The following is a 19,123-nucleotide window of genomic DNA, read 5'->3' as shown; positions in this document are numbered from 1 at the left end:
CCCTGTGAAACAGCCCACCTTCAGGGACAGGAGGTGGGGGAATAGTGTGTGGCTAAAAGACAGTAGAAATTAGGCTGCAACTTTGAGAGAAAATTTATTTCCAAGGCCTACCTAAGAGCGGCCTCAAGTGGGCAGGGCCAGCAGTTAGCTGGGTGGGAGCAGAAGTCCCACCTTGTGTCAAGTCCAGTGGTTGGAGGGACACCATCACTCCACCTTGTTGATGATAACACCAAGTTCTTCAATCTCACACTGGACTTCATCACCCTTCTGTAACACAGTAGGCCACAGGGCTTTTAGCCTTTGGCTCCTGAACATGCCCCTCCAGACGCTTCAATCTTTACAGGCCTCCTAGCTCTCATCTTTCCAACATTTCCCCTTCTAAACTAACTTACCTTGAGGAAGACAGGAGGCTTCCTAAACATGCCAACACCTGGAGGCGTCCCAGTCAGGAGGACGTCTCCTGGGTAAAGAGTGACAAACCTAGGGGGGCAGAGGGTCAAGTGAGACCGTGGGCTGAGAGTAGGCTTAGCTGCTGGTGGGGCTGGCTCTGACAGGTCCCGTCCACTTACTGGGAGACCCAGGCTATCAGGTCCTCAGTCTTGAACACCATCTGGTTGGTGTTGCTGCTCTGAACTACCTCCCCGTTCAGTCGGCAGGAGATCTTTAAATTGTGTGGGTCTGGAATTCAGAATTAACACTGGGGTTATCCATGCCCAACACCCAGCCCTAAAGGAAAAAGGAAACTTTGGGAGCATGTCTACCCAGCCTGGTTAGCACTTTACCCTGGGACTTCCTGGACAGACTGGTCCCCTGAATTCCTGCATCAAGTGAGGAAAGGAGGGTCACCCTAAAGTTTCTAAACAGGGAGAAAAACAGCTGAGAGATTTGCCTTTAAAAATGGGCATGCAGGCCAGGTGAGATGGTTCACAGGTAGAGTCACTTACTGTCTTGGGGCCTGAGTTTTAATTCCTCGGACCTATATGAACCCAGGAAGAGAACCACTCTTGCAGATTGACCTCTGACCTCCATCCATGGGCCATGGTGTGCACATATACATATACAAAAAGTGTTTTAAAAATAGTACGTTCAGTGGGCTAGAGAGATGGCTCAGTAGCACTGGCTGCTCTTCCAGGGGTCCTGAGTTCAATTCCCAACATCCACATGATAGCTCACAACCATCTGTAATGGGATCTAATGCCCTCTTCTAGTGTATCTGAACGTACTCACATACATAAAATTTAAAAAAAATAGTACATTCATTTAGTTATGAATTATACTATCTAGTTCTCTACATATTTAACATATTTCACAGTAAAATAAATAGGAAAATAAAATAGGAAAAAGCAGGCATCAATCCACAGCAGAGGCTGATAATTATAGATCTAAAATGACTCAACATCTCCAAAGTGACAGGGACATAGAGCAGCTATCCTGCACCCCTGAGAGCAGCTGGAATACAGCTTCTGAGGCACTGCTATGCTGAGGAGCTCATCCATGAAGCCATGCCAAGCCCCATGGATGCATGCACAGAGGATGTGTGAGGTCCTATTGGTGCTCTATCTCCCTTACAGAAAATGAACAGGTTTCATCATGGCCGTTCCCCACCATTCTCAACAGCCAGTCTTACTCCTTCCAGCTTAAGGACTATTCCAGATGGAGGCAGGTGGAGGAAGCCCTTCTCCCAAGTGCTGTCTTGGTTGTAGTTCATTTATGGATGTAGTTTCACAGCAGCTACAGCTGTGTTCCCTCCAAGAGGCTCTGGAAGGAAGCTGTACAGAGAGCTATCTCACGGCTGAGGCTGGGAACAGTAGTAACACTGCAACTCTGTGTATAGCTGTAACCATAGTCCTTGTTGGAGCACCGTTTTGTCCTGACATTCAAAGGTATTGCACATTGGAGGGCACAAACCACAAAGACCAGTGACCTACCTGCTATGGTATCCTTGGTAACCAAGGCAGGGCCCAGGGGGCAGAAAGTATCAAAAGTTTTTCCCAGTAACCACTGCTTTCCATTTCTCATTTGCCAGTCCCGAGCACTCACATCATGAGCCACAGTGAAGCCAGCCACGTGAGCCATGACATCTGTGGCCTATTGGGACAGGAGATTTGGCCAGATAAGGTTACATCACAGGTGACACAACCTCTAGAACAAAGAATCTCAAAGCCATTATCACACATTAGCACCAGGGCTAGTGAAAGCCCAGTGTTCCAGTCTTAAGACAGCCCCAGTGTGTTGGGGGATGGTCAGGACTAGCAGAGGCGGGATCTGGGACTGCTGCTCCTCCCTGGTCTGGGAGCCCCCTTCTACCTCACCTTGATGTGTTTGCCTTTCTTTCCAATGACCACAGCCATCTCCACCTCCCAGTCAACTTCCTGCAAAGTGAGGGAGGACAAGTGAGCTACAGAGGCTGTAGGGTGAAGTGAATAATGTGGGTGTGACTTGCAGACCATAATAAGCTCTGTGTGCCTGATACTATGTATGTGCTATAATGCATTAATTCATTTAAATAAGACTAAGATCCTGGAATAAATGTGTTTAAGGGGCTTAAATAAGCAACTCAAGAAGAAATGGACATGGCTACAAAATGTGAACAAATGCCAGCCTCTGCAAGTGATCACAATGCAACCGAAAGAACTTACAATTTACTCTTTGGCTGTTGTTCATAGTAATGAGAACTAGCAGAAGTTCACCTGAACCCAGGTGCTAGCCTGTGCTATCTATGCCACTAAAGGAAGCAAGCTCCTCAGAGAAATGGCTAACTAGTGCAGGAGGAAGCACAAAAGAGCCTTCAGCAAAGGCCAGAAAGTAAAGATGTGTTCAAAAGGGAATGGAAGCCAGCAGGATGGGTCTACTGGCCAAACTGGGTTCATCTATATTGAGTAAGAGGAGAAAGGAGAAATTCAAGTAAATACTAAAAGCACAGAGGGAGGGCTGGGGAGATGGTTCAGCAGGTAAAGGTGCTGGCCACAGAAGCCTGATGACTCAAATTCAGTTCCTAGAATGCAAATGAAAAGCTGGATGCAGCAGCATACATCTGCAATCCCAGCAGAGGAAAATCACCCGGCTTAGGAACCAGCTAGCTTGGAGCATGCACAGAAGAGACACAGCTGAGCAAACAACGCTGGGAGAACGTTGAAGCAAAATGTACATACCAAAGTGTGGGCAGCAGGAATACTGGTGGCTTTATCTACCTAAGATTATTAATTTACTTTCATTGTAGAAATTACTTTTGTAATTGGGGAACATGAGAGTTTAATTCCTCCTGTTACCTATACCTTGAGGCTGTGTTAGTACAGTATAATCTTCTCTAGAGTAGTATATTACTGAGTGACAAGTTCCCTTAAGACAACTGTTCTCAACCTTTGGGTCACAGATATTCTTGCATATGGGATATTTACATTACAATTCATAAAGGCAAAATTAAGTAGAGACAAAATAATTTTCTAGTTGGAGGTCACTACAACATGAACTATATTAAAGGGGTGCGGCACTAGGAAGAGTGAGAACCACTGCTCTAAGGAGATGACTCTATGCTGGAGTCCAGTGACCTTGGAGGAGCACTAACCTTACTCTCTGGTGGGAGGACGATCTCATCATAAGGCCCCACAATAGAGCTGGAGAACTTGCTGAAGATGATGGGATTCTTGGGCACCCGCACATTCTGTTCTTGGCAGTGGTCTGCATAATTCAAGCCTACACATATCACCTTGTCTGGCCGGGTGACAGGAGCCAAGAAGGTCACCTGTGACCGAGGGATGACTGGCAGCTGGGTAGCCAGGGCTCTGTAGAGATCAAGCAGGAGAGGGGCTAGTTGGAACAGGTCGGAAATCCCAGAGGAGGCTGGGGAGATCCCTCAGCAGTTGTGACTTTTGTTTTTTGCATTTTCTAGATCTTTCACTTATCAGTGTAAAAGAGTCCTTTTATGGCAAAGCACAGTGATATTCATCAGGTGTTCCTTTCCTCCCCACTGGGGTGACTGTTGCTCATGTAGAAGCATGTGAAGGGTACACATGGGGGTGTCTGAAAGGTCTCCCTACCCCTTTCAGTCACTGTGTCCCATCCTGGAGACAACTCCTGTGTCCTGCATAGCTCATACCAGCTGCAGTGGAACACCCTTCTCATCTCACGGCCTTGTAAATGAATGATAGAGTATGTTATGCATTTTAACATATATTTGGTGTTCCACTAGCAAACAAAGTTCTCCTCCCTTTTGTTTTCTTTGAGACAGGGTTTCTCTGTATAGCCTGGAACTCACTGTAGACTAGGCTGGCCTTGAGATCCACATGCCTCTGCCTCCTGATTACTGGGATTAAAGGCATCCTCCTCCTCATGACTGCTATCCTACACTGTCAACACACACTTGGTTCCAATAACAGGAAAGGAAGTGGTTTCTAACTTTTAAGAAAATGACCATTTGGGATTACAGTGCTCTGTGACACTGTGCTGTCAAACATTTCTATTTCTGCTACTCTGCTGGGTGAAAACACTTTCTAAAGTGCTTTTAAACTACTGTTTGACTCTTTAGACTGATTATTACATGACTGGCTTCAGGGTCACTCCCAGTTAATCTAGCACAAACTTAGGAATCTCTTTAATGGTCTAAACCATGCCATCTTCCCAAGAGGGTTCTCTTAGGGCCTTGTGCCAGGTTCCTCCAATGGGAGGGACTTAGCTTCTCAGAAGGCAGTATAATAAAGGTCCTGACTACACAATCAAATAAATTAATAACCCTCCCTGAACCTCAGTTTCCCTCTCTGTAAACTGAAAGTGTTGTTATATAAGGTATGGTCATATACACCTCTAATTCAGTCCTTGCATTCAAGGAGTTAAGGCAGAATGCTCTCCGGTTCAAAGCCCGTCTGGGCTACATAGCAAGACCCTCTCTCAAAAATGAGAAGATTTATATTCCTGTTAGCTCTTTACTAAAAGAACAAATGAAAGGACAGTGGGATCCCCCTGCTCCTTTGCAGAAAAGCTACCTGCTGGTTCTGATTCTCAGGGCAGGAGAAGAGAGGGAAGAGGGAGGGGAATTAGGTCAAGACTACCTACTTACTTACCTTCTTGCTACTGAAAGGGTAGTCTCTCCCTGCTCCAGGAACTGCACCATTGTCTTGGGGAGTGTCGGGTCAAAAGCATTTAAGTCTACAACTCCCCCACCAATCCCTGACTCCAGGCCCAGGTGAGGCTCTTCCAGGTGAGGTGCCTGGAACTGTACCAGTCTCATGTTTCTGGAGGGTTGACAGGGCTTCTTCTGAACCTGCAGCAGAGCTGAGAACAACCTCCTTCTACCAGAGCCCAGCATCAAAGCCTGGAAGGAAGAAGCAAGCCACAGGAGACAGAAGGACTGTAGAACCTTCAAGAAGATCCTTTCATTCCTTTGCCCCATCAATCATACCCAGCATGCCACTTGGGAAGTGCTTGATATTGTTTTACCTGTTATACTTCAAAAAGTCAGAGTACAGATGACCATGCCAGGCTTTTCTCAACCAGTGTTTCCTGGAAGTTCCCACTGCTGCAGGCAAGTGGAAAACACAGCAGGCCAACTCAGACCTGTCGTCTTGCATGCTGGGGTAATAGATGTGAGCGACTGATGTACACAAGCCCTAGATGTTGAGATGATGTTATGAAGATGGCCAGGCCGCTACCTCTATCTAGCTTTTAGAGGAAGTCCTCCTTAACTGAGGAAGGCTAAAATTGCAGGACTAGGAATCAGCCCAAGTTAGGCAAATGGCTATTGCTAGAAATGGCTTCCCAGCTACCTCATGCAACTTTTAAAAACTACTTGATTGGTCCCGTTGCCCTCTGACTTAAACACTTTCTTCTGCTCACATGCTCAAGCTAGAACCCCTACCAGCTTACCTTGGCTTAGGAGCTGCCCTCCATCCCCTCTAGTAGGTACCAGTTTCTGCTGTTGGTACACAGGGAGACTCAGGATACCAAGAGGCTGGATACTTGGCCTCACACACTACTCAGCCATCTCCCTGGGTTCAGTACCAATGTCTGCCTCTTTCACTACTGAGCCTACACTGTTGCTGCTGTGTGTGAACACAGGCTTGCACTACCCTGTTCACTAAACTGATGGAAGATGCAAGGGGCTTGACTTTTCATTTCTTGGAAGAGCCTAGTGATGATCAACTTTGGGAAGTGGCTGGCCTCAGATCCAAGATGATATCTTGGATATTATCAAAAAAAGTCCAGGGCCTGCTTTGAGTTCGAAGCTCCATCCAAAGTTAAGCTTCATTCTCGTGTTCCTTTTGTTTTTATGGTATAGGTGCCAGCCTGGAAGGCACACGCTAGCTTGAGCTACACCCCAGCTAACCCACACTCCATATCACCACCCACTCCCTTACTTTGTCTTAATCTAGGTCTGCTCTTCATTCCTTATCAGAGTCCTCTCCCTTCTAGATATTTTGCTTTTAAAACCAGTATGGGGCTAGGAAGACAGCATGGTTGGTAAAGTGCATCCACTGAAAGCATGAAGATGAGTTAAATCCCTAGAACCCATGTAAAAAAGTTTGTACACAGTGGTCTATGCTTGTAACCCCAGTGCTGGGGAGGTGGAGACAGGTAGCTTCCTGGGGCTTGCTAGCCAGCCAGTCTAGTCTAATTGAAGAGTTCCAGGGCAATGAAAAATTCTGTCTTAAAAACTAAGGCGCACACACACATATCTTTATACTAAAAACGAAGTCAGGCGGTGGTGGTGGTGCATGCCTTTAATCCCAGCACCTGGGAGGCAGAGGCAGGAGGATTTCCGAGTTCAAGGCCAGCCTGGTCTACAGAGTGAGTTTCAGGATAGCCAGGACTACACAGAGAAACCCTGTCTTGGAAAACCAAAAAATAAAATAAAAATAAATTTAAAAAAATGAGAGAGACTGCGAGACATAGCTTTCTCAGTCCTGGGCTCTTGGTCCTCATCTGGTTTTGCCAGCCTACCCTGTTCTGGATCACCACAGTGACAGCTTCCAAGTCTGGCCAGAAAACCAAAGGCTTTCCATTTCCTGCTCTGTCGTTTTATACAAGTACCACCATGCCACAGTCCAAAGGCTGTCCCAGCATATGTGATCAGTCACACCGTACAATAAAATGACAGTACTGTCCCGGGGAAAGTCAAGTGTTCCACTTATGATGTCTGTTATAATTTTCTTGACTGTGGCTGGCAGGTGTTGCTGGCCCAATTTTACAGATGAACGAGCCAAGACTTGTATAGGGTAAGGGGTTTGGTTTGCCTGAAGTTCAAGGGTCATAGAGCTAAAAGAAAACTGGTATTTGAATCCATGTCTAGATGACATTGAAGTTCTTTTTTTTTTTTTTTTTTTTTGGTTTTTCGAGACAGGGTTTCTCTTTATAGTCCGGGCTGTCCTGGAACTCACTCTGTAGACCAGGCTGGCCTCGAACTCAGAAATCCGCCTGCCTCTGCCTCCCGAGTGCTGGGATTAAAGGCGTGCGCCACCACCGCCCGGCTGACATTGAAGTTCTTAATTCAAAAGCAAGATACTTCCCAAGCAAGATAATCTAGTTTCAACCCAGCCTACTACTCCTTTCAGGCCCTAACTGCTACCAGCTCATGGTCATGGCCTCAGAGATAAAGCTGAACACCTGCCCTCTGATAACTCTAAACCCCGCTGATTGTGCTTCAACGATGGTGAACCTGGTGAACCTGTGACGGGCGCTCACAGGTTGTTTCATTCTATCTTTATGACAATCACCAAAGAATAGAAAGCAGCCCCGAGGCTTCACGAGGTAAAGTCACCTGGCAAGGGGGCACTGTTGTTTTTGTAAGAATCACTATGATTCACAGCACAAGGGTCCCTTAGCAAACAGTACAGGAATGGGCAGCTTGAGGCGCAGTGCCGTGCGTGAGACCCTGCTGATCTCCACTCTCTGGGAACCGAGGTCGGCCACTCGGCTTCCAAAGTCCAGTTTACCTCCCTCTGTGCTGGCCTAGCCTCAGCTTACCTGGTCGTTGCAGCCGGACTTGTCCGGCTTCCTGCGCTGTCAGCCTTAGCCTGCGGGGCCGAAGGTCTAAAGGGGCGGGCGGAGAAGCCACAGCCAGTACCGTAACAAGCACTTAACTCTTCCAAGGGAAATAGATCCCCTCCCCCCGCAGTCGCGATATGGTGACGTCACGAGGCCGTCGCCAATAGGAGGACGCCTGCTTCCTCCCGGAAGTCTGCCCTCCTGCTGCGAGGTACTTCTTTTAGCCACGGGGTTCTGAGAAGGTACCCAGTGTGTGCATTTGGGGAGACCTTTGCTGGCTCCAGGGTGACCCTGGAATACCCAGACCCGGAGAGAGCGCATCTGACCTTTGAGGTTCTGATTCTGGCCAGGCGCTGCTTCTGGGCCAGGCACCTACTCAGTTGTCCAGGAAGCACTTTGGTAGACAGTAACAAGTTTTGTGATCTAAGGTTGACCCACCAAGGAGAGGGATGTCTATGTCTGTTGTATTTGTGGCGAAAGCATAAAGGCCAGGAGTGATTTTGCCCATGATGACTCCCGAGCCAGTAAGGGGCCGTCCAACCACTTATTTAACTGTCTTGGCAGGTGTGAAGCTGTTCTGAAGGCGCTTGTGTCCTCTTCCGCTATTGGGCTTTTCAACCATGAATCTTGTGTGCTGGGGGAAAGAAAAAGCTGAAATGTGTGTGTGCCAGCTAAAGGAAGAGTTTTGTCATCCAGTAAGAGAGATCACAATTTTGGCAACTGGTCAGACTATCTTGTGGGAAAGACTGGAACTGAGGTAATGGTGCATCAATTATCGGCAGGGCCACACCTTGACCAAGACTGCTTAGTTATGTGCACCACTGGCTTTCTATTTGAGAGCCTGAACCTCATGTCAGGACTCCAAAGATGGACTTTGGGAAGTCACTAAACTTTATTTTTTTATTTTTTTGTTCTTCTTTCCAGTATGGCCACATTTGGCAACGTGTTAGTCAGCTTTTCATCGTTTTTTCTTTAATTCACACAGTGAAGCCTGCCTACTTTTTAGGCCTGGCAGGGCTCGGGCTCCGACCCTAACAGCTGATACCAACTTCACCTACCTGTACCAGCACCCTTATCTTCACGTGCCTTATTTTAGGGGGGGGGGAGAAGGGGGCAGCAGTGATGGGCAAGTCTCGGCAACAGTCACTGGAGTGGAAACATCTTACACAACCACACCCCGAGTCCTCTGGCATATGAAAATGTAAAAGGGAGTCTGAGAAGGAATGTCCTAAATGAATCAAGGTCTGGACAGATCGTCAGAGGCTTCAGTTGCCCCAGGAAGAAGCACAGACTTTTATTATATTTCCTCTTATTTTTTTTTTTACAGTGATGCCTTCTTTTACACCAATGTTTTACATCCTAGAAAAAAGAACCCCAGTGTTTTCCTTCCTGTGTGATTTTGTCTTGCTTTTTTATAGTTCATGATGTCAGCCGAGGTTGTCAGTGCAATAAAACCAAACAGATGCAACAGGAGCAGACTGTTTTGCCATGCTCTAGGTCTTTGAGCTGCACAACAAACCTGGGGCTCATCACTCCATGTTTGCTTAACCTGCTTGTGAGGTTGACAACATTCTTCCTAGCTCTGATCATTAGTGATTCCAAAGTCTCCGGTATAACCGGCTTCATCCTCACAGTTAGAAACAGGACAGTAACTTCAGAGCATGCCAATAAGGAACTGATATTTGCTTCTCTCTTCAGTGTTGTTGATTTTCTTGAGAGTTCAGCCAGGACATTCATGTGTACTGTTAATAGTGGCATGGATGACTGGCAGAAAGAGAGGAGGAGGCGGGCTGCAGAGATGGCTCAGTGGTTGGAAGCACCTGTTGCTCTTTCAGTAGACCTGGCTTGAGTTTCAGAACCTACATAGGTGCCTCACAACCAGCTGTAACTCTCATTTTGGGATATCTGAGACTCTTCTCTGGTACAGGTACCAGGCAGGCATATAGTGCACAGACATGCATGTAGACAAAACACCCATACATGTTAAAAAAAAAAAACCAAAACTTTGCAAAGAGAGAACAGGAGGGGCTAGCTCATTGACTTCCCCAGTTACTTTTCTTGCTGCCATAACAAAACAGCTGACATAAAACTTAAGGAAGAAGGGGGACATTTTGGATCATAATTTGAGGGTTTAGGCCACCATGCAGTGAAGGTGTGGTGACAGAAACCTGAAAATGCTAGCTATACCATGGCGGCAATCAAGAAGCGGAGAGATGAATGCCGGCGCTCAACCTTCTCTGTTTGTTTGTTTGTTTATGCAGCCCAGGGCTTTCGGCCACAATGTGGCACCACCTGAATCTAGAGTGGGTCTGATCACCTTGATTAACTAACTTGATCTTGATAATTCCTGACACAGATGCCCAGAAGTTTGCCTTTTCAGCGACTCTAGAGCTGTCAAGCAGACTATCAATATCTACCACCCAAGCCTTATCTAAATGCACACTAATGCTTATCTAAACCTTTGGAAGGAATTCAGCTGAGGTGCCGCGGTGGGGCTTGCACTTGAGAAATCTGAATCAAGGAAGCTTGTCTGGGAGGAGTAGCGCAGATGAGAGCCGTGGGGCTGCGCTGCGTGGTGGAGATGGCAAGTGCTCAGGAGTGTTCAGGAGGATGAACGGGTCCTCCACGACAAGAGGAAGACTTGAGAGGGAAGGACATGCCACTCTGATTCTTTAGCCATGGAGCCTCTGCCATCTGTGGAAATGCAGCTTCTGCAGGGGTGTTGGGTTTGGGAGAGGAGGACGAGTCTGGTTTTAGATAAGCTTCAGGTCACATACCTTAGGGACACCCAAAGGCACCTCAGGATCCTGGTCTGAGACAGGAATCCAGAGTGAGGCTTCAGCCTAGCTTAAAGAAGCTAAGCCTAATTATAAAGGGAACCCATGGAGGCTGAGATTGTAGTGTGAACAGAATCTCATACCAACCTTCCTCTAAGTCTTGGCCAGAAAAAATCTGAAAATCCAAGCTGTGGAGCAGAAGGAAATATTTGCAAATCAGACAAATGGCTTGTCTCCTGCCGTCACAGAGAATGCTCAAAAGTTGGTAAGTGAAAATAATCAAATTGAATGGATCATTGGGCAAGAGATTTACATAGATAACTTCACAGAAGGAGACACCCAGAACTTTAGGATAGAAAAGATACTTAAGCACATGGAACATCATGATAATGCAAAGTACAGTCACAGTATGACACACTGTGACCCTATTAAAATGACTGAAAATTCCTCTTAAGTGTCCACAGGATTTGGAAGTACAGGAACTCGTATATGCTGCTGATAGCATTATAAGCTCACACAAAAATTGTTTGTTTGTTTAAGACAAACTTTCTATGTAGCCCTGGCTATCCTCAAACTCACAGAGACCAGTTACTTGAAACTCCAGTGCTGTGGTTAAAGGCATGGACCAGCACACATTGCCCCATAGGAGTCTTGAGGCACCACCACCACATGATCTTGCTGTTTCTCTTCAACACTATTGAATCTTACCTTGGCTCTGTGCTCCTAGAAGTAGGGTCAGTAACACCAGGGTTGGAGAAATAGCTCAGCAATGAGGAACTCTTGCTGTTCTTGCAAGACTAGAGTTCAGGTTCCCACACTCACATCAGATCTAAGCCCTTCTGCTGGCCTCAACATGCATCAGCACATATATGCACATAAACACATTAAAAAAACCCTCTCCATTTTCTATATTTCACAAAACAATTCACTAGAAAGAGCCATTTTACTTGAGTAAGACTCCCACACTTCTGTTTGCTCAAAACAAGGGCAGACACACACCTTCCAAGTTCCCATCGCTGCCTCAAGGATGATCAACTGCCTTGCTTGTCCCTACTGTCAGTCAAAGCAAAATGCCTGGCAAGCCTTGGGCCAGCGCCCCTCCTGCCCCTCCTTCCCAAGGGCCCAAGGACCCTTCCTCCACTTGGCCCAAACGATCAAACAGTTCTCAGCAAGGGAGGCTGGATGCTGAGAACTCCTAGCCCCGTGCACTATTTATAATCCTTTACATTATTAAGCCAGGAGTATGCATCTCTCAAGTCTGTGAGCTACTCATGAAATTAATCAAATCCAAGGAGGGGATCAGGGAACCAGAGTCCTTCAGTCTGATGCTTAAGTAAGATGAACTCGGGCTCACAATTAGCATGGGAAGTTAGGAGAGACTTCTCAGGAACCGGGACCCCGTCCTCTGGGATCTGGTGCTATCTTCAGATAGTATGGAATTGAATTGAATGAGGATATCCCAGGCAATGTTCCCTTGTGCAAAATTTGCTTGCTTGTTTGGTGTGTAAGAAGATCCTCCATGGACCAGAAGAGATCTGTGTTATGAACACAGCAGGAGAAGCTGAGTGAGAGTTGCTTTTCTCATGACAACATCAGTCCCCAGAATAGTGTGCTGCCAAAAATGTTCCCTGAGCTCATAACAGCTTTCATATAGAATGGAATTGGGACAGAGAGAAGCAGCAAATGGCATCATATCCAAATAAAACATACACTGCAAACAATGCAGCCCCTGCCTTCCAGCCACTGGGATAATAGGTGCATATGACCACACCCACCGGGATTATGTCACACTGATGATCAACACTTTGTGCATACTAGGCATACACTCTACCAACTGAGCTACATCCCAAGCACAGACATAGTTTTATTTTCCTGTAATCCATGAATGAAACAGTATGCTAGAGTGGACCTGGGGTGATAGGCCCTGCAGTGAAGATGTCTCCTGCTCAACCAGTATCTTGCTGCTTTTCCCACATCCATGGAACAGAGAGTGGACAGAGAAAGAAGCTTGAGACCAGCATCCCTTCCCTCTGAGCCACAGTTGCTCTTCCCCAGGAGAAACTTCTACTCAGGGCTGGGAAAGTTTGTCAACAGAGTAAGCAACTCCAGGCCTTCACAACATGGCTGTCAGGAGCTGAATGATGACCTGCTCTTTGGGGGCCTTATTTTTAGTTTCTGTATGTTTTACTGTGGTGGGTTTTTTTTCCCCTAAAACTAGGAAAAAGCGATGTCTCGTGAGTGTGCTGTGCACTGGGGAGGAAGGGCTGGGAGGAGGGAGGAGGGCTGGGCTGGGCTTCCAGGAGAGGGTGCTGAGGCAGATAGGCCAACTGTACAAGCAGCCTTTCAGACTTTGCAGAACCTCAGAGCCCTATGACCTGAATATACCCTTACCAGGGAGCACCTCAGCCTCACCTTGGACCTCTGCCCAGGCTCCCTGGACCCACTGCAGAGGGCTGCTCCTCCTCCCCCCACCCCAGCTTCAGGTGTGCTGCTCTCACTGCCTCTGGGGTATGCCTCTGACACCATGTCAGTCCTAGACCCCCTCCTACTTGTAAGGCATTCCACAAACAGAATAGTTGGCTTGACTCTCCCCCAACCCCCTCCTTCAGTTGGGCCACAGGAATCTGGAAAGCGCATTGACCTTGACATTAGCAGTTAAAAATTTTCCAGCTAAGATCGCTGGACATTCAGTTCCAACAGGCTGCGTCAGAGGCTGGTATTGGGAATACTTTTTAGGGGCTTTTAGAAGTGAAAAAGTCCAGACACTGAGAGCACTTACCATACAGTTTGAACTTTACCTCAAAGGATTAGGTATCCTCTTTCCTTCCTTCCCTCCACTCCTGCTCCCTGGGATAGTACCTGTTTCCTCCTTGGATCTGTTCCCACACGTGGACCGAAATGACACGGGTCCACTACCGCGAGAGCTTCCTTTCCCAGCATTCCAGCTAAGGGCTAGCTCAGCTGTAATCATGTCAATGCCCATCTCCCGACCAATCACAACCACCCAGGAGCGCTGAATAGCTTAGGCCTGACCTTGTTCTCCACTGGAGGTGAGGGTAGGAGCTTAAACTCCCTGTTTCAGTGCAGAGAGGAAAGCTTGTCAGTGGGCGTGGAGGCCCGAGACTAGAGCTGTCAGGAGGCTTTCCTTGTCCCCACTACAGGGGGACAAGAGAGACATTCCTAGAGGTCTGTAAAGAAGCGGCATCTCCAGAGGCTGATCATTACACAGCTGTTCTGTGTAGGGATCCGTGTCACAGGTTCACGGGCTAATTACCTTATCTTGGACTAGCTTTATCCCTGAGAATAGATGTGAATTTTGCATTGATAGTTTTATGGTGTTCACAGTTGCTCAAAGGAATTGAACAAAGGAGTCCCTGAGCAGAGAGGCATGGGAGACTGGGGCAGGTGAGAAGTTCGGTTACAGGAAGAGGGCGCAACAAAGTTGTCTAGCCATTGCCTGGGAGCCAAGTCCGAAGAATGACAACCTCAGCAGGTCTGGCAGCAGACGGGGAGATGTGTGGGTTGCATGGTTCACTTGTGGTACCACCACCTCCAAGAAGAGGGCAGCAGGCAGCCTTTGGCCTTTGTTAGATTCTGTGATGGTAGGTGAGTGTGGGGTGGGCTGCGGGAAGGAGCTTCCTCCACATCTTGGTTCCCCTCAGGCACAGGTTACTTCTGGCCATGCTTGCTCTGGACCCAGAGCACACCCCTCTCTGGGTGTTGGTGGGTCCCATTCTCCTCTGTCTGTGAACAACAGACTCTCCCTTTGCAGATGAATAGACTCAGCACACTCCTTTCATAACCAGCTGCTTTGGACAGATCCAGGGAGCTGAAGAACACACCCCACCAAGCTGTTTCTCCTCTTTGGAGATGGCTGGTCTTTGATGTTTCCCTTGAAGAAGGTTCCATGACCTCCTTTAGCAGAATTCAGGAGCTCAAGGACTTGTTTGGGACAGAGAAGGGTGAAATCACATTGGAAGCATGGAGCCCCATCCAGAAGGGACCTAGATCAAGGAAGTCTTCAGAGGTGGGTCTTGGAGCTGCACCTGCTCAGTAGTGTTGCACCTACCTGGAGTGTGACTACAGGAGAAAGGATCCCCCAGTGCTCCAAACTATGATTTAGGTTGAGGAACTGCAACTTCACAGTATCTGTGCCACAAATACTTCCCGTGCTGAGGGAGGCCCCACTGTCTCTCTGACTTTGAGCTATTTACTCACTTTATTTATTTTTGCATATGTGAGTGTGGTACATGCATCCACATGCCTGTGGAGGCCAGTGGTTGGCATCAGGCCTTCCTCTAGTACTCTTTGTCTTGTGTGTGTATGTGTGTGTGCGTGTGTGCACGTGTGTGCACTTGTGTTTTCTAGGCAAGTTTGGGAATTGCATTTATTTCATGCAGGGTCATATGTTTGATTGCACAGAAAGGATAATATTATTTCCCATGCTTTGCACACAGGACACTGGCACCATCAAATGAGTAGGTGTTCAGGTCACAGAGTAACTGCAGAAATGAAGTGAGGACTCAGGACCTTCAGCTTTCACAGTTCCCAAGCTACGCCCGAGTCACAGCAGCGCACTGCCCCGTAACTGTAAACATATCTGTATTCAGACAAACTCTGACTGATCCAAGTGATGCAGTTTTAGAAACCTAAGTTCTGAGCCTCATAGACATTTACAGTTTTTAAAATCTCCTCCTCCCCCTCCTCCTCCTCCTTCCTTTTACGGCATTGCTTCAGTGAACCCCCCAGATTATCAGTCAGAGAGCATGATTCCAGTGCTCTCCTCCCAGAGATGCTTCGCAGGAGGGGAGGGACAGTCAGAACTTGGTGCAGTTACTTCTCCTAGGATTTAGGATTTAGGATTTAGGATTTAGGATTTAGGATTTAGGATTTAGGATTTAGGATTTGATTCATCGGGAAACACACATTTCCCCCCATTTCTGACTTTTAGAACTGTGTATGAGAAGCTGGGCAGTGGTGGCGCACGCCTTTAATCCCAGCACTTGGGAAGCAGAGGCAGGTGGATTTCTGAGTTCGAGGCCAGCCTGGTCTACAGAGTTAGTTCCAGGACAGCCAGGGATACACAGAGAAACCCTGTCTCGAAAAACAAAAACAAACAACCAAACAACCAACCAAACAAAAAAGAACTGTGTATGAGAAATAGTTAAGTCATAAAACTGTGGTGCAGTCTCCATTACAAGGTGTTTGTCCTCAGTGGAGGACAAAGACAATTCAGACAGTCTTAAGTGTCATTTAAGATGAGTCCCTTTTTTCTGAAGCTATTGTTATATAATTAAAGGTCCCACGCATGGATGTGCTGGAGGGACAGTTACTCAGAGATTGTGCTCTGATGGTGGAGGGGCATGTGAATTAGAAACACATAGGACATAAGGTTCCTGGGATGTTGCCGAATGATGCTGAAGACCTAAGATAAGGCAGCTGTAAAAGTATCTTTTATTTTCCTGCCCTAGTTGTCATCTCTGAGACTCACTGCTTCTGTCTGAGATAACCCAGGCCTAGTCCTTGAAGCGTCTAACCTCCATACAATCTAATTTAGGCCTAGAATGTTTTCAGCCTCTGAGACTTACTGCTGAATAAGCTTATTCTTCCTTGTTCTCTCTTGATCTCTGGCTAGTTCAACTCAGCTATTCTGGCTCAAACTCCTCTCCAAGCTGACTGATTCAATCTGTCTCCCCTCTTGGCCTCTCTTGAATTGCTCTGCTTGGCCTCAAACTAACTTTGGCAATCTGTTCTAACCTCTGGCTTCTCATTCTCTGGCTCATTCTGTCTTTATCTGCGTCTGGTTTGCTCTCTCTTCAACCTGTCTCTGTAAAACACACTTGATAAAACTGACTCCTTCGTTATCCTCTCCTTTTTATTTTTTCATGAGGGTTGGGCATATCCTGTTTTGTCAAATCTTTCTCTGATTTGTCACTTTGTCCACCACTCAATAGACATCACTTTTAAACGTGGGTGCTTCCTTCTACAAACTTACTTTACCTTCATTGTTTGGGATTGCATGTCTGTATTCCAGCCAGAGGAATTAAAGGTGTGTGCTCAGGGCATGAAAACATGTTTTTTTTCAGTAAATAATACAATCTCAGGGTTCACAGTGTGATCAAATATCCTGCAACAAGCAACTGTCATGATTATGAAAGTAATTTTAAAATAAATATTTATGAGTTAGTTTTGAATATCTTGAATTTTGTTGGAAATTACAATTTCCAGGTAACTTGATTAAATGACACACTGACTACAGGAGTCTCTATAGAATGACAGTTCCCGAGGATAAGTTTTAGTTTTTGAGACAGGCTCTCTCACTAAACCCGATAGTACCAATTGGCTGTTCTGGCTGGCCAGTGACCTCTCAACATCCTCCTACACTGAGGTCCATGTGTGGTATGACACTCAGCTTTTATGTGGATGCTGGGAACCGAACCCGTGTCTTCATACTTACACAGCCAGCTCTTTTCCCACAGAACCATCTCTCTGGCGCCTGCTTTTGTTTAGACATGGCTCTTTGGGAAAGGCAGGTCTTCTTACATCATCCTCAATAAGTTTGGTCTCCCAACCTGTGGCCTGGGCATGTTCCTCGGAGCCACAGCCTTGAGCCTCCTTCACTGCCCTCTGGTGTCTCTCATCGGAGTTTCCTGGCAGCAGAGCTGTAGCACTTTCCCCCGGGTTCCCTCACGCTACGGTCTGTGAGTGGATGGGGTCTGATGAATTAGCTCAGCGGCTCCCCTAATTTAGGTTCAGGAACTTCAACTTGACAGGCAGGGTAGGAAGAGCTGGGCAGGAAGAATGTCAGAGCCCAGACAGATCAGACCAGTGGTGATTACACAGCGGAAGAGCATACAGCACTGCAATAGGCCTGCAGCTGTGTAGCCTCTGAGGGTGGCCATGGGACTTCTGTGAGTTTGAAGGACAAAGACTTGTGCTGATGTTCCTGAAGGTTCCAGGTCACTGAGCAAAGGTCAGACTCAAGAGTCCTGAGATTGCATAAAGATCTCTGCTTCTAAGGGGAAGGGAGCGGATGTTTTGAAGTTCAGTCCTGTGAGAAACTGCCTGTTAGCTCATTGACACTCCTTCCTAAGGTCCAGATAAACTACTGTCTTCTTCTTGCCTCCTGGAGCTTATAGGGGCCCAGCTGGCAGATATGAGGGGGGTTCTCAAGATGTTTCCCCCCCAAGATTAGAAAAGGCCAAGTGGTTATGTATGTGAGAAGTTCTCTGTGTCCTGTCTAATAAAATAGGACACCCCTATGGGTCCCCTATCCCCAACGCCCAGTTTGCTTTACTGTGGATGCATTTATGGAACTGCTTCTTCATACATTCTATGCATGTTTTTTTTTAATTTTTTAAACCCCAATGAGGATGAAGCAGAAATAGGAAAATGTCTTTGGGACTTTGAAGGAGATGACAGATACTTTCCTTTCCCTGTGGTCCCCTGGGACCTGGAGTCAGAGGAGATGAAACAAGAAATGGTGCTATCTCCCCCTGGTGGTCCATAGGGGGAGTGCAACCAGATTGTAGACTGAGAAATGTTCTCTAAACGTCAGGTCCCCAGTGGTCAGAGTTTGCTCTGAATCTTTCTGCTTTGGTCAGATAATGAGGTGGGTGGTACAAGGAGTGGGGCATATGGATATTAGATCACTGGCCGTGGTCTGACTGATGTGGACTGCCCCACCTTAGCAGGCCGACTCCCACATGTGCTTTTGGGGTGACCAAGGAAACTGGAGGCCATCACAAATGTCCTTTATCTGATGGCTTATCAGTGTGAGTTATGCTTCTATAGGATGGGGAAATACACAAAAATGTCAGTGCACAGGAAAGACAAAAAAACATCTGTTAAGAGGCCACCAAGGGGGAGGCCAGCCTGAGCCACCTAGTGAAACCCTGTCTCAAAACAGACAACCCCTAATTATCAAAGTAGTGTGAATCAAGGATTTTTTTTTTCCAGTTAAGGACATTGAGGTTCAGTGACATTATTCTCAACACGAGTCAGAAAGTTCCAGAGTGGAAGCACAGGACCTATGCCCGATATGTCAAATGCTTTTAGCAGCCTGGGACTGTGTTAAGGGACTTCTGGGAATCATATGGAGACATTATCCTTTCCTACCTTCAGGTTTGCCTTGCAGGGACAAGAAGCTCTTCCTCTGTGGTCTAACCTACCACCTTTTCCCCATACTCTGCTGGCCAGCAGGTGGAGAGTGCTGCCCAGAGCTGGTTGGATCAGCATTGATACCTGTCCCAAGGGGCAGCCAATCCATAGACTGGTAAGAAACTGGGCAGAAGACAGCCCCCATGAGCAGGAAGGACAGTCTTTGTCTGAGAAGGTTCTCATTGTACTCATTATATAGCCCAGGCTGG

The 19,123-nt window shown here is 47.0% G+C and overlaps 1 protein-coding gene across 2 annotated transcripts; it reads right to left on the bottom strand.

Moving 5' to 3' along the window:
- Nucleotides 1–75: 75 nt before the first annotated feature.
- LOC114610310 (fumarylacetoacetate hydrolase domain-containing protein 2A) lies at nucleotides 76–8,103 on the bottom strand. Of its 2 annotated transcripts, none has more exons than XM_028754839.1 (8): nucleotides 7,957–8,103; nucleotides 5,058–5,308; nucleotides 3,566–3,782; nucleotides 2,313–2,372; nucleotides 1,929–2,088; nucleotides 570–678; nucleotides 393–480; nucleotides 76–267 (listed from the first exon to the last, which is right to left on the bottom strand). In XM_028754839.1, the coding sequence occupies exons 2-8, from the start codon at nucleotides 5,300–5,302 to the stop codon at nucleotides 205–207; spliced, it is 942 nt and encodes a 313-aa protein (XP_028610672.1). In that variant the 5' UTR covers nucleotides 5,303–5,308; nucleotides 7,957–8,103; the 3' UTR covers nucleotides 76–204. The 2 variants fall into 2 exon arrangements, with proteins under 2 accessions (XP_028610672.1, XP_028610677.1); XM_028754844.1 differs by lacking the exon at nucleotides 7,957–8,103 and adding an exon at nucleotides 5,434–5,512.
- Between the last annotated feature and the right edge of the window lie 11,020 nt (nucleotides 8,104–19,123).

Source organism: Grammomys surdaster, unplaced genomic scaffold, assembly GCF_004785775.1.
Source record: "Grammomys surdaster isolate TR1022 unplaced genomic scaffold, NIH_TR_1.0 129, whole genome shotgun sequence".
NCBI lineage: Eukaryota > Metazoa > Chordata > Mammalia > Rodentia > Muridae > Grammomys > Grammomys surdaster.
The sequence above is the reverse complement of the archived record's forward strand: the minus strand, read 5'-3'. Positions and strand labels throughout refer to the sequence as shown.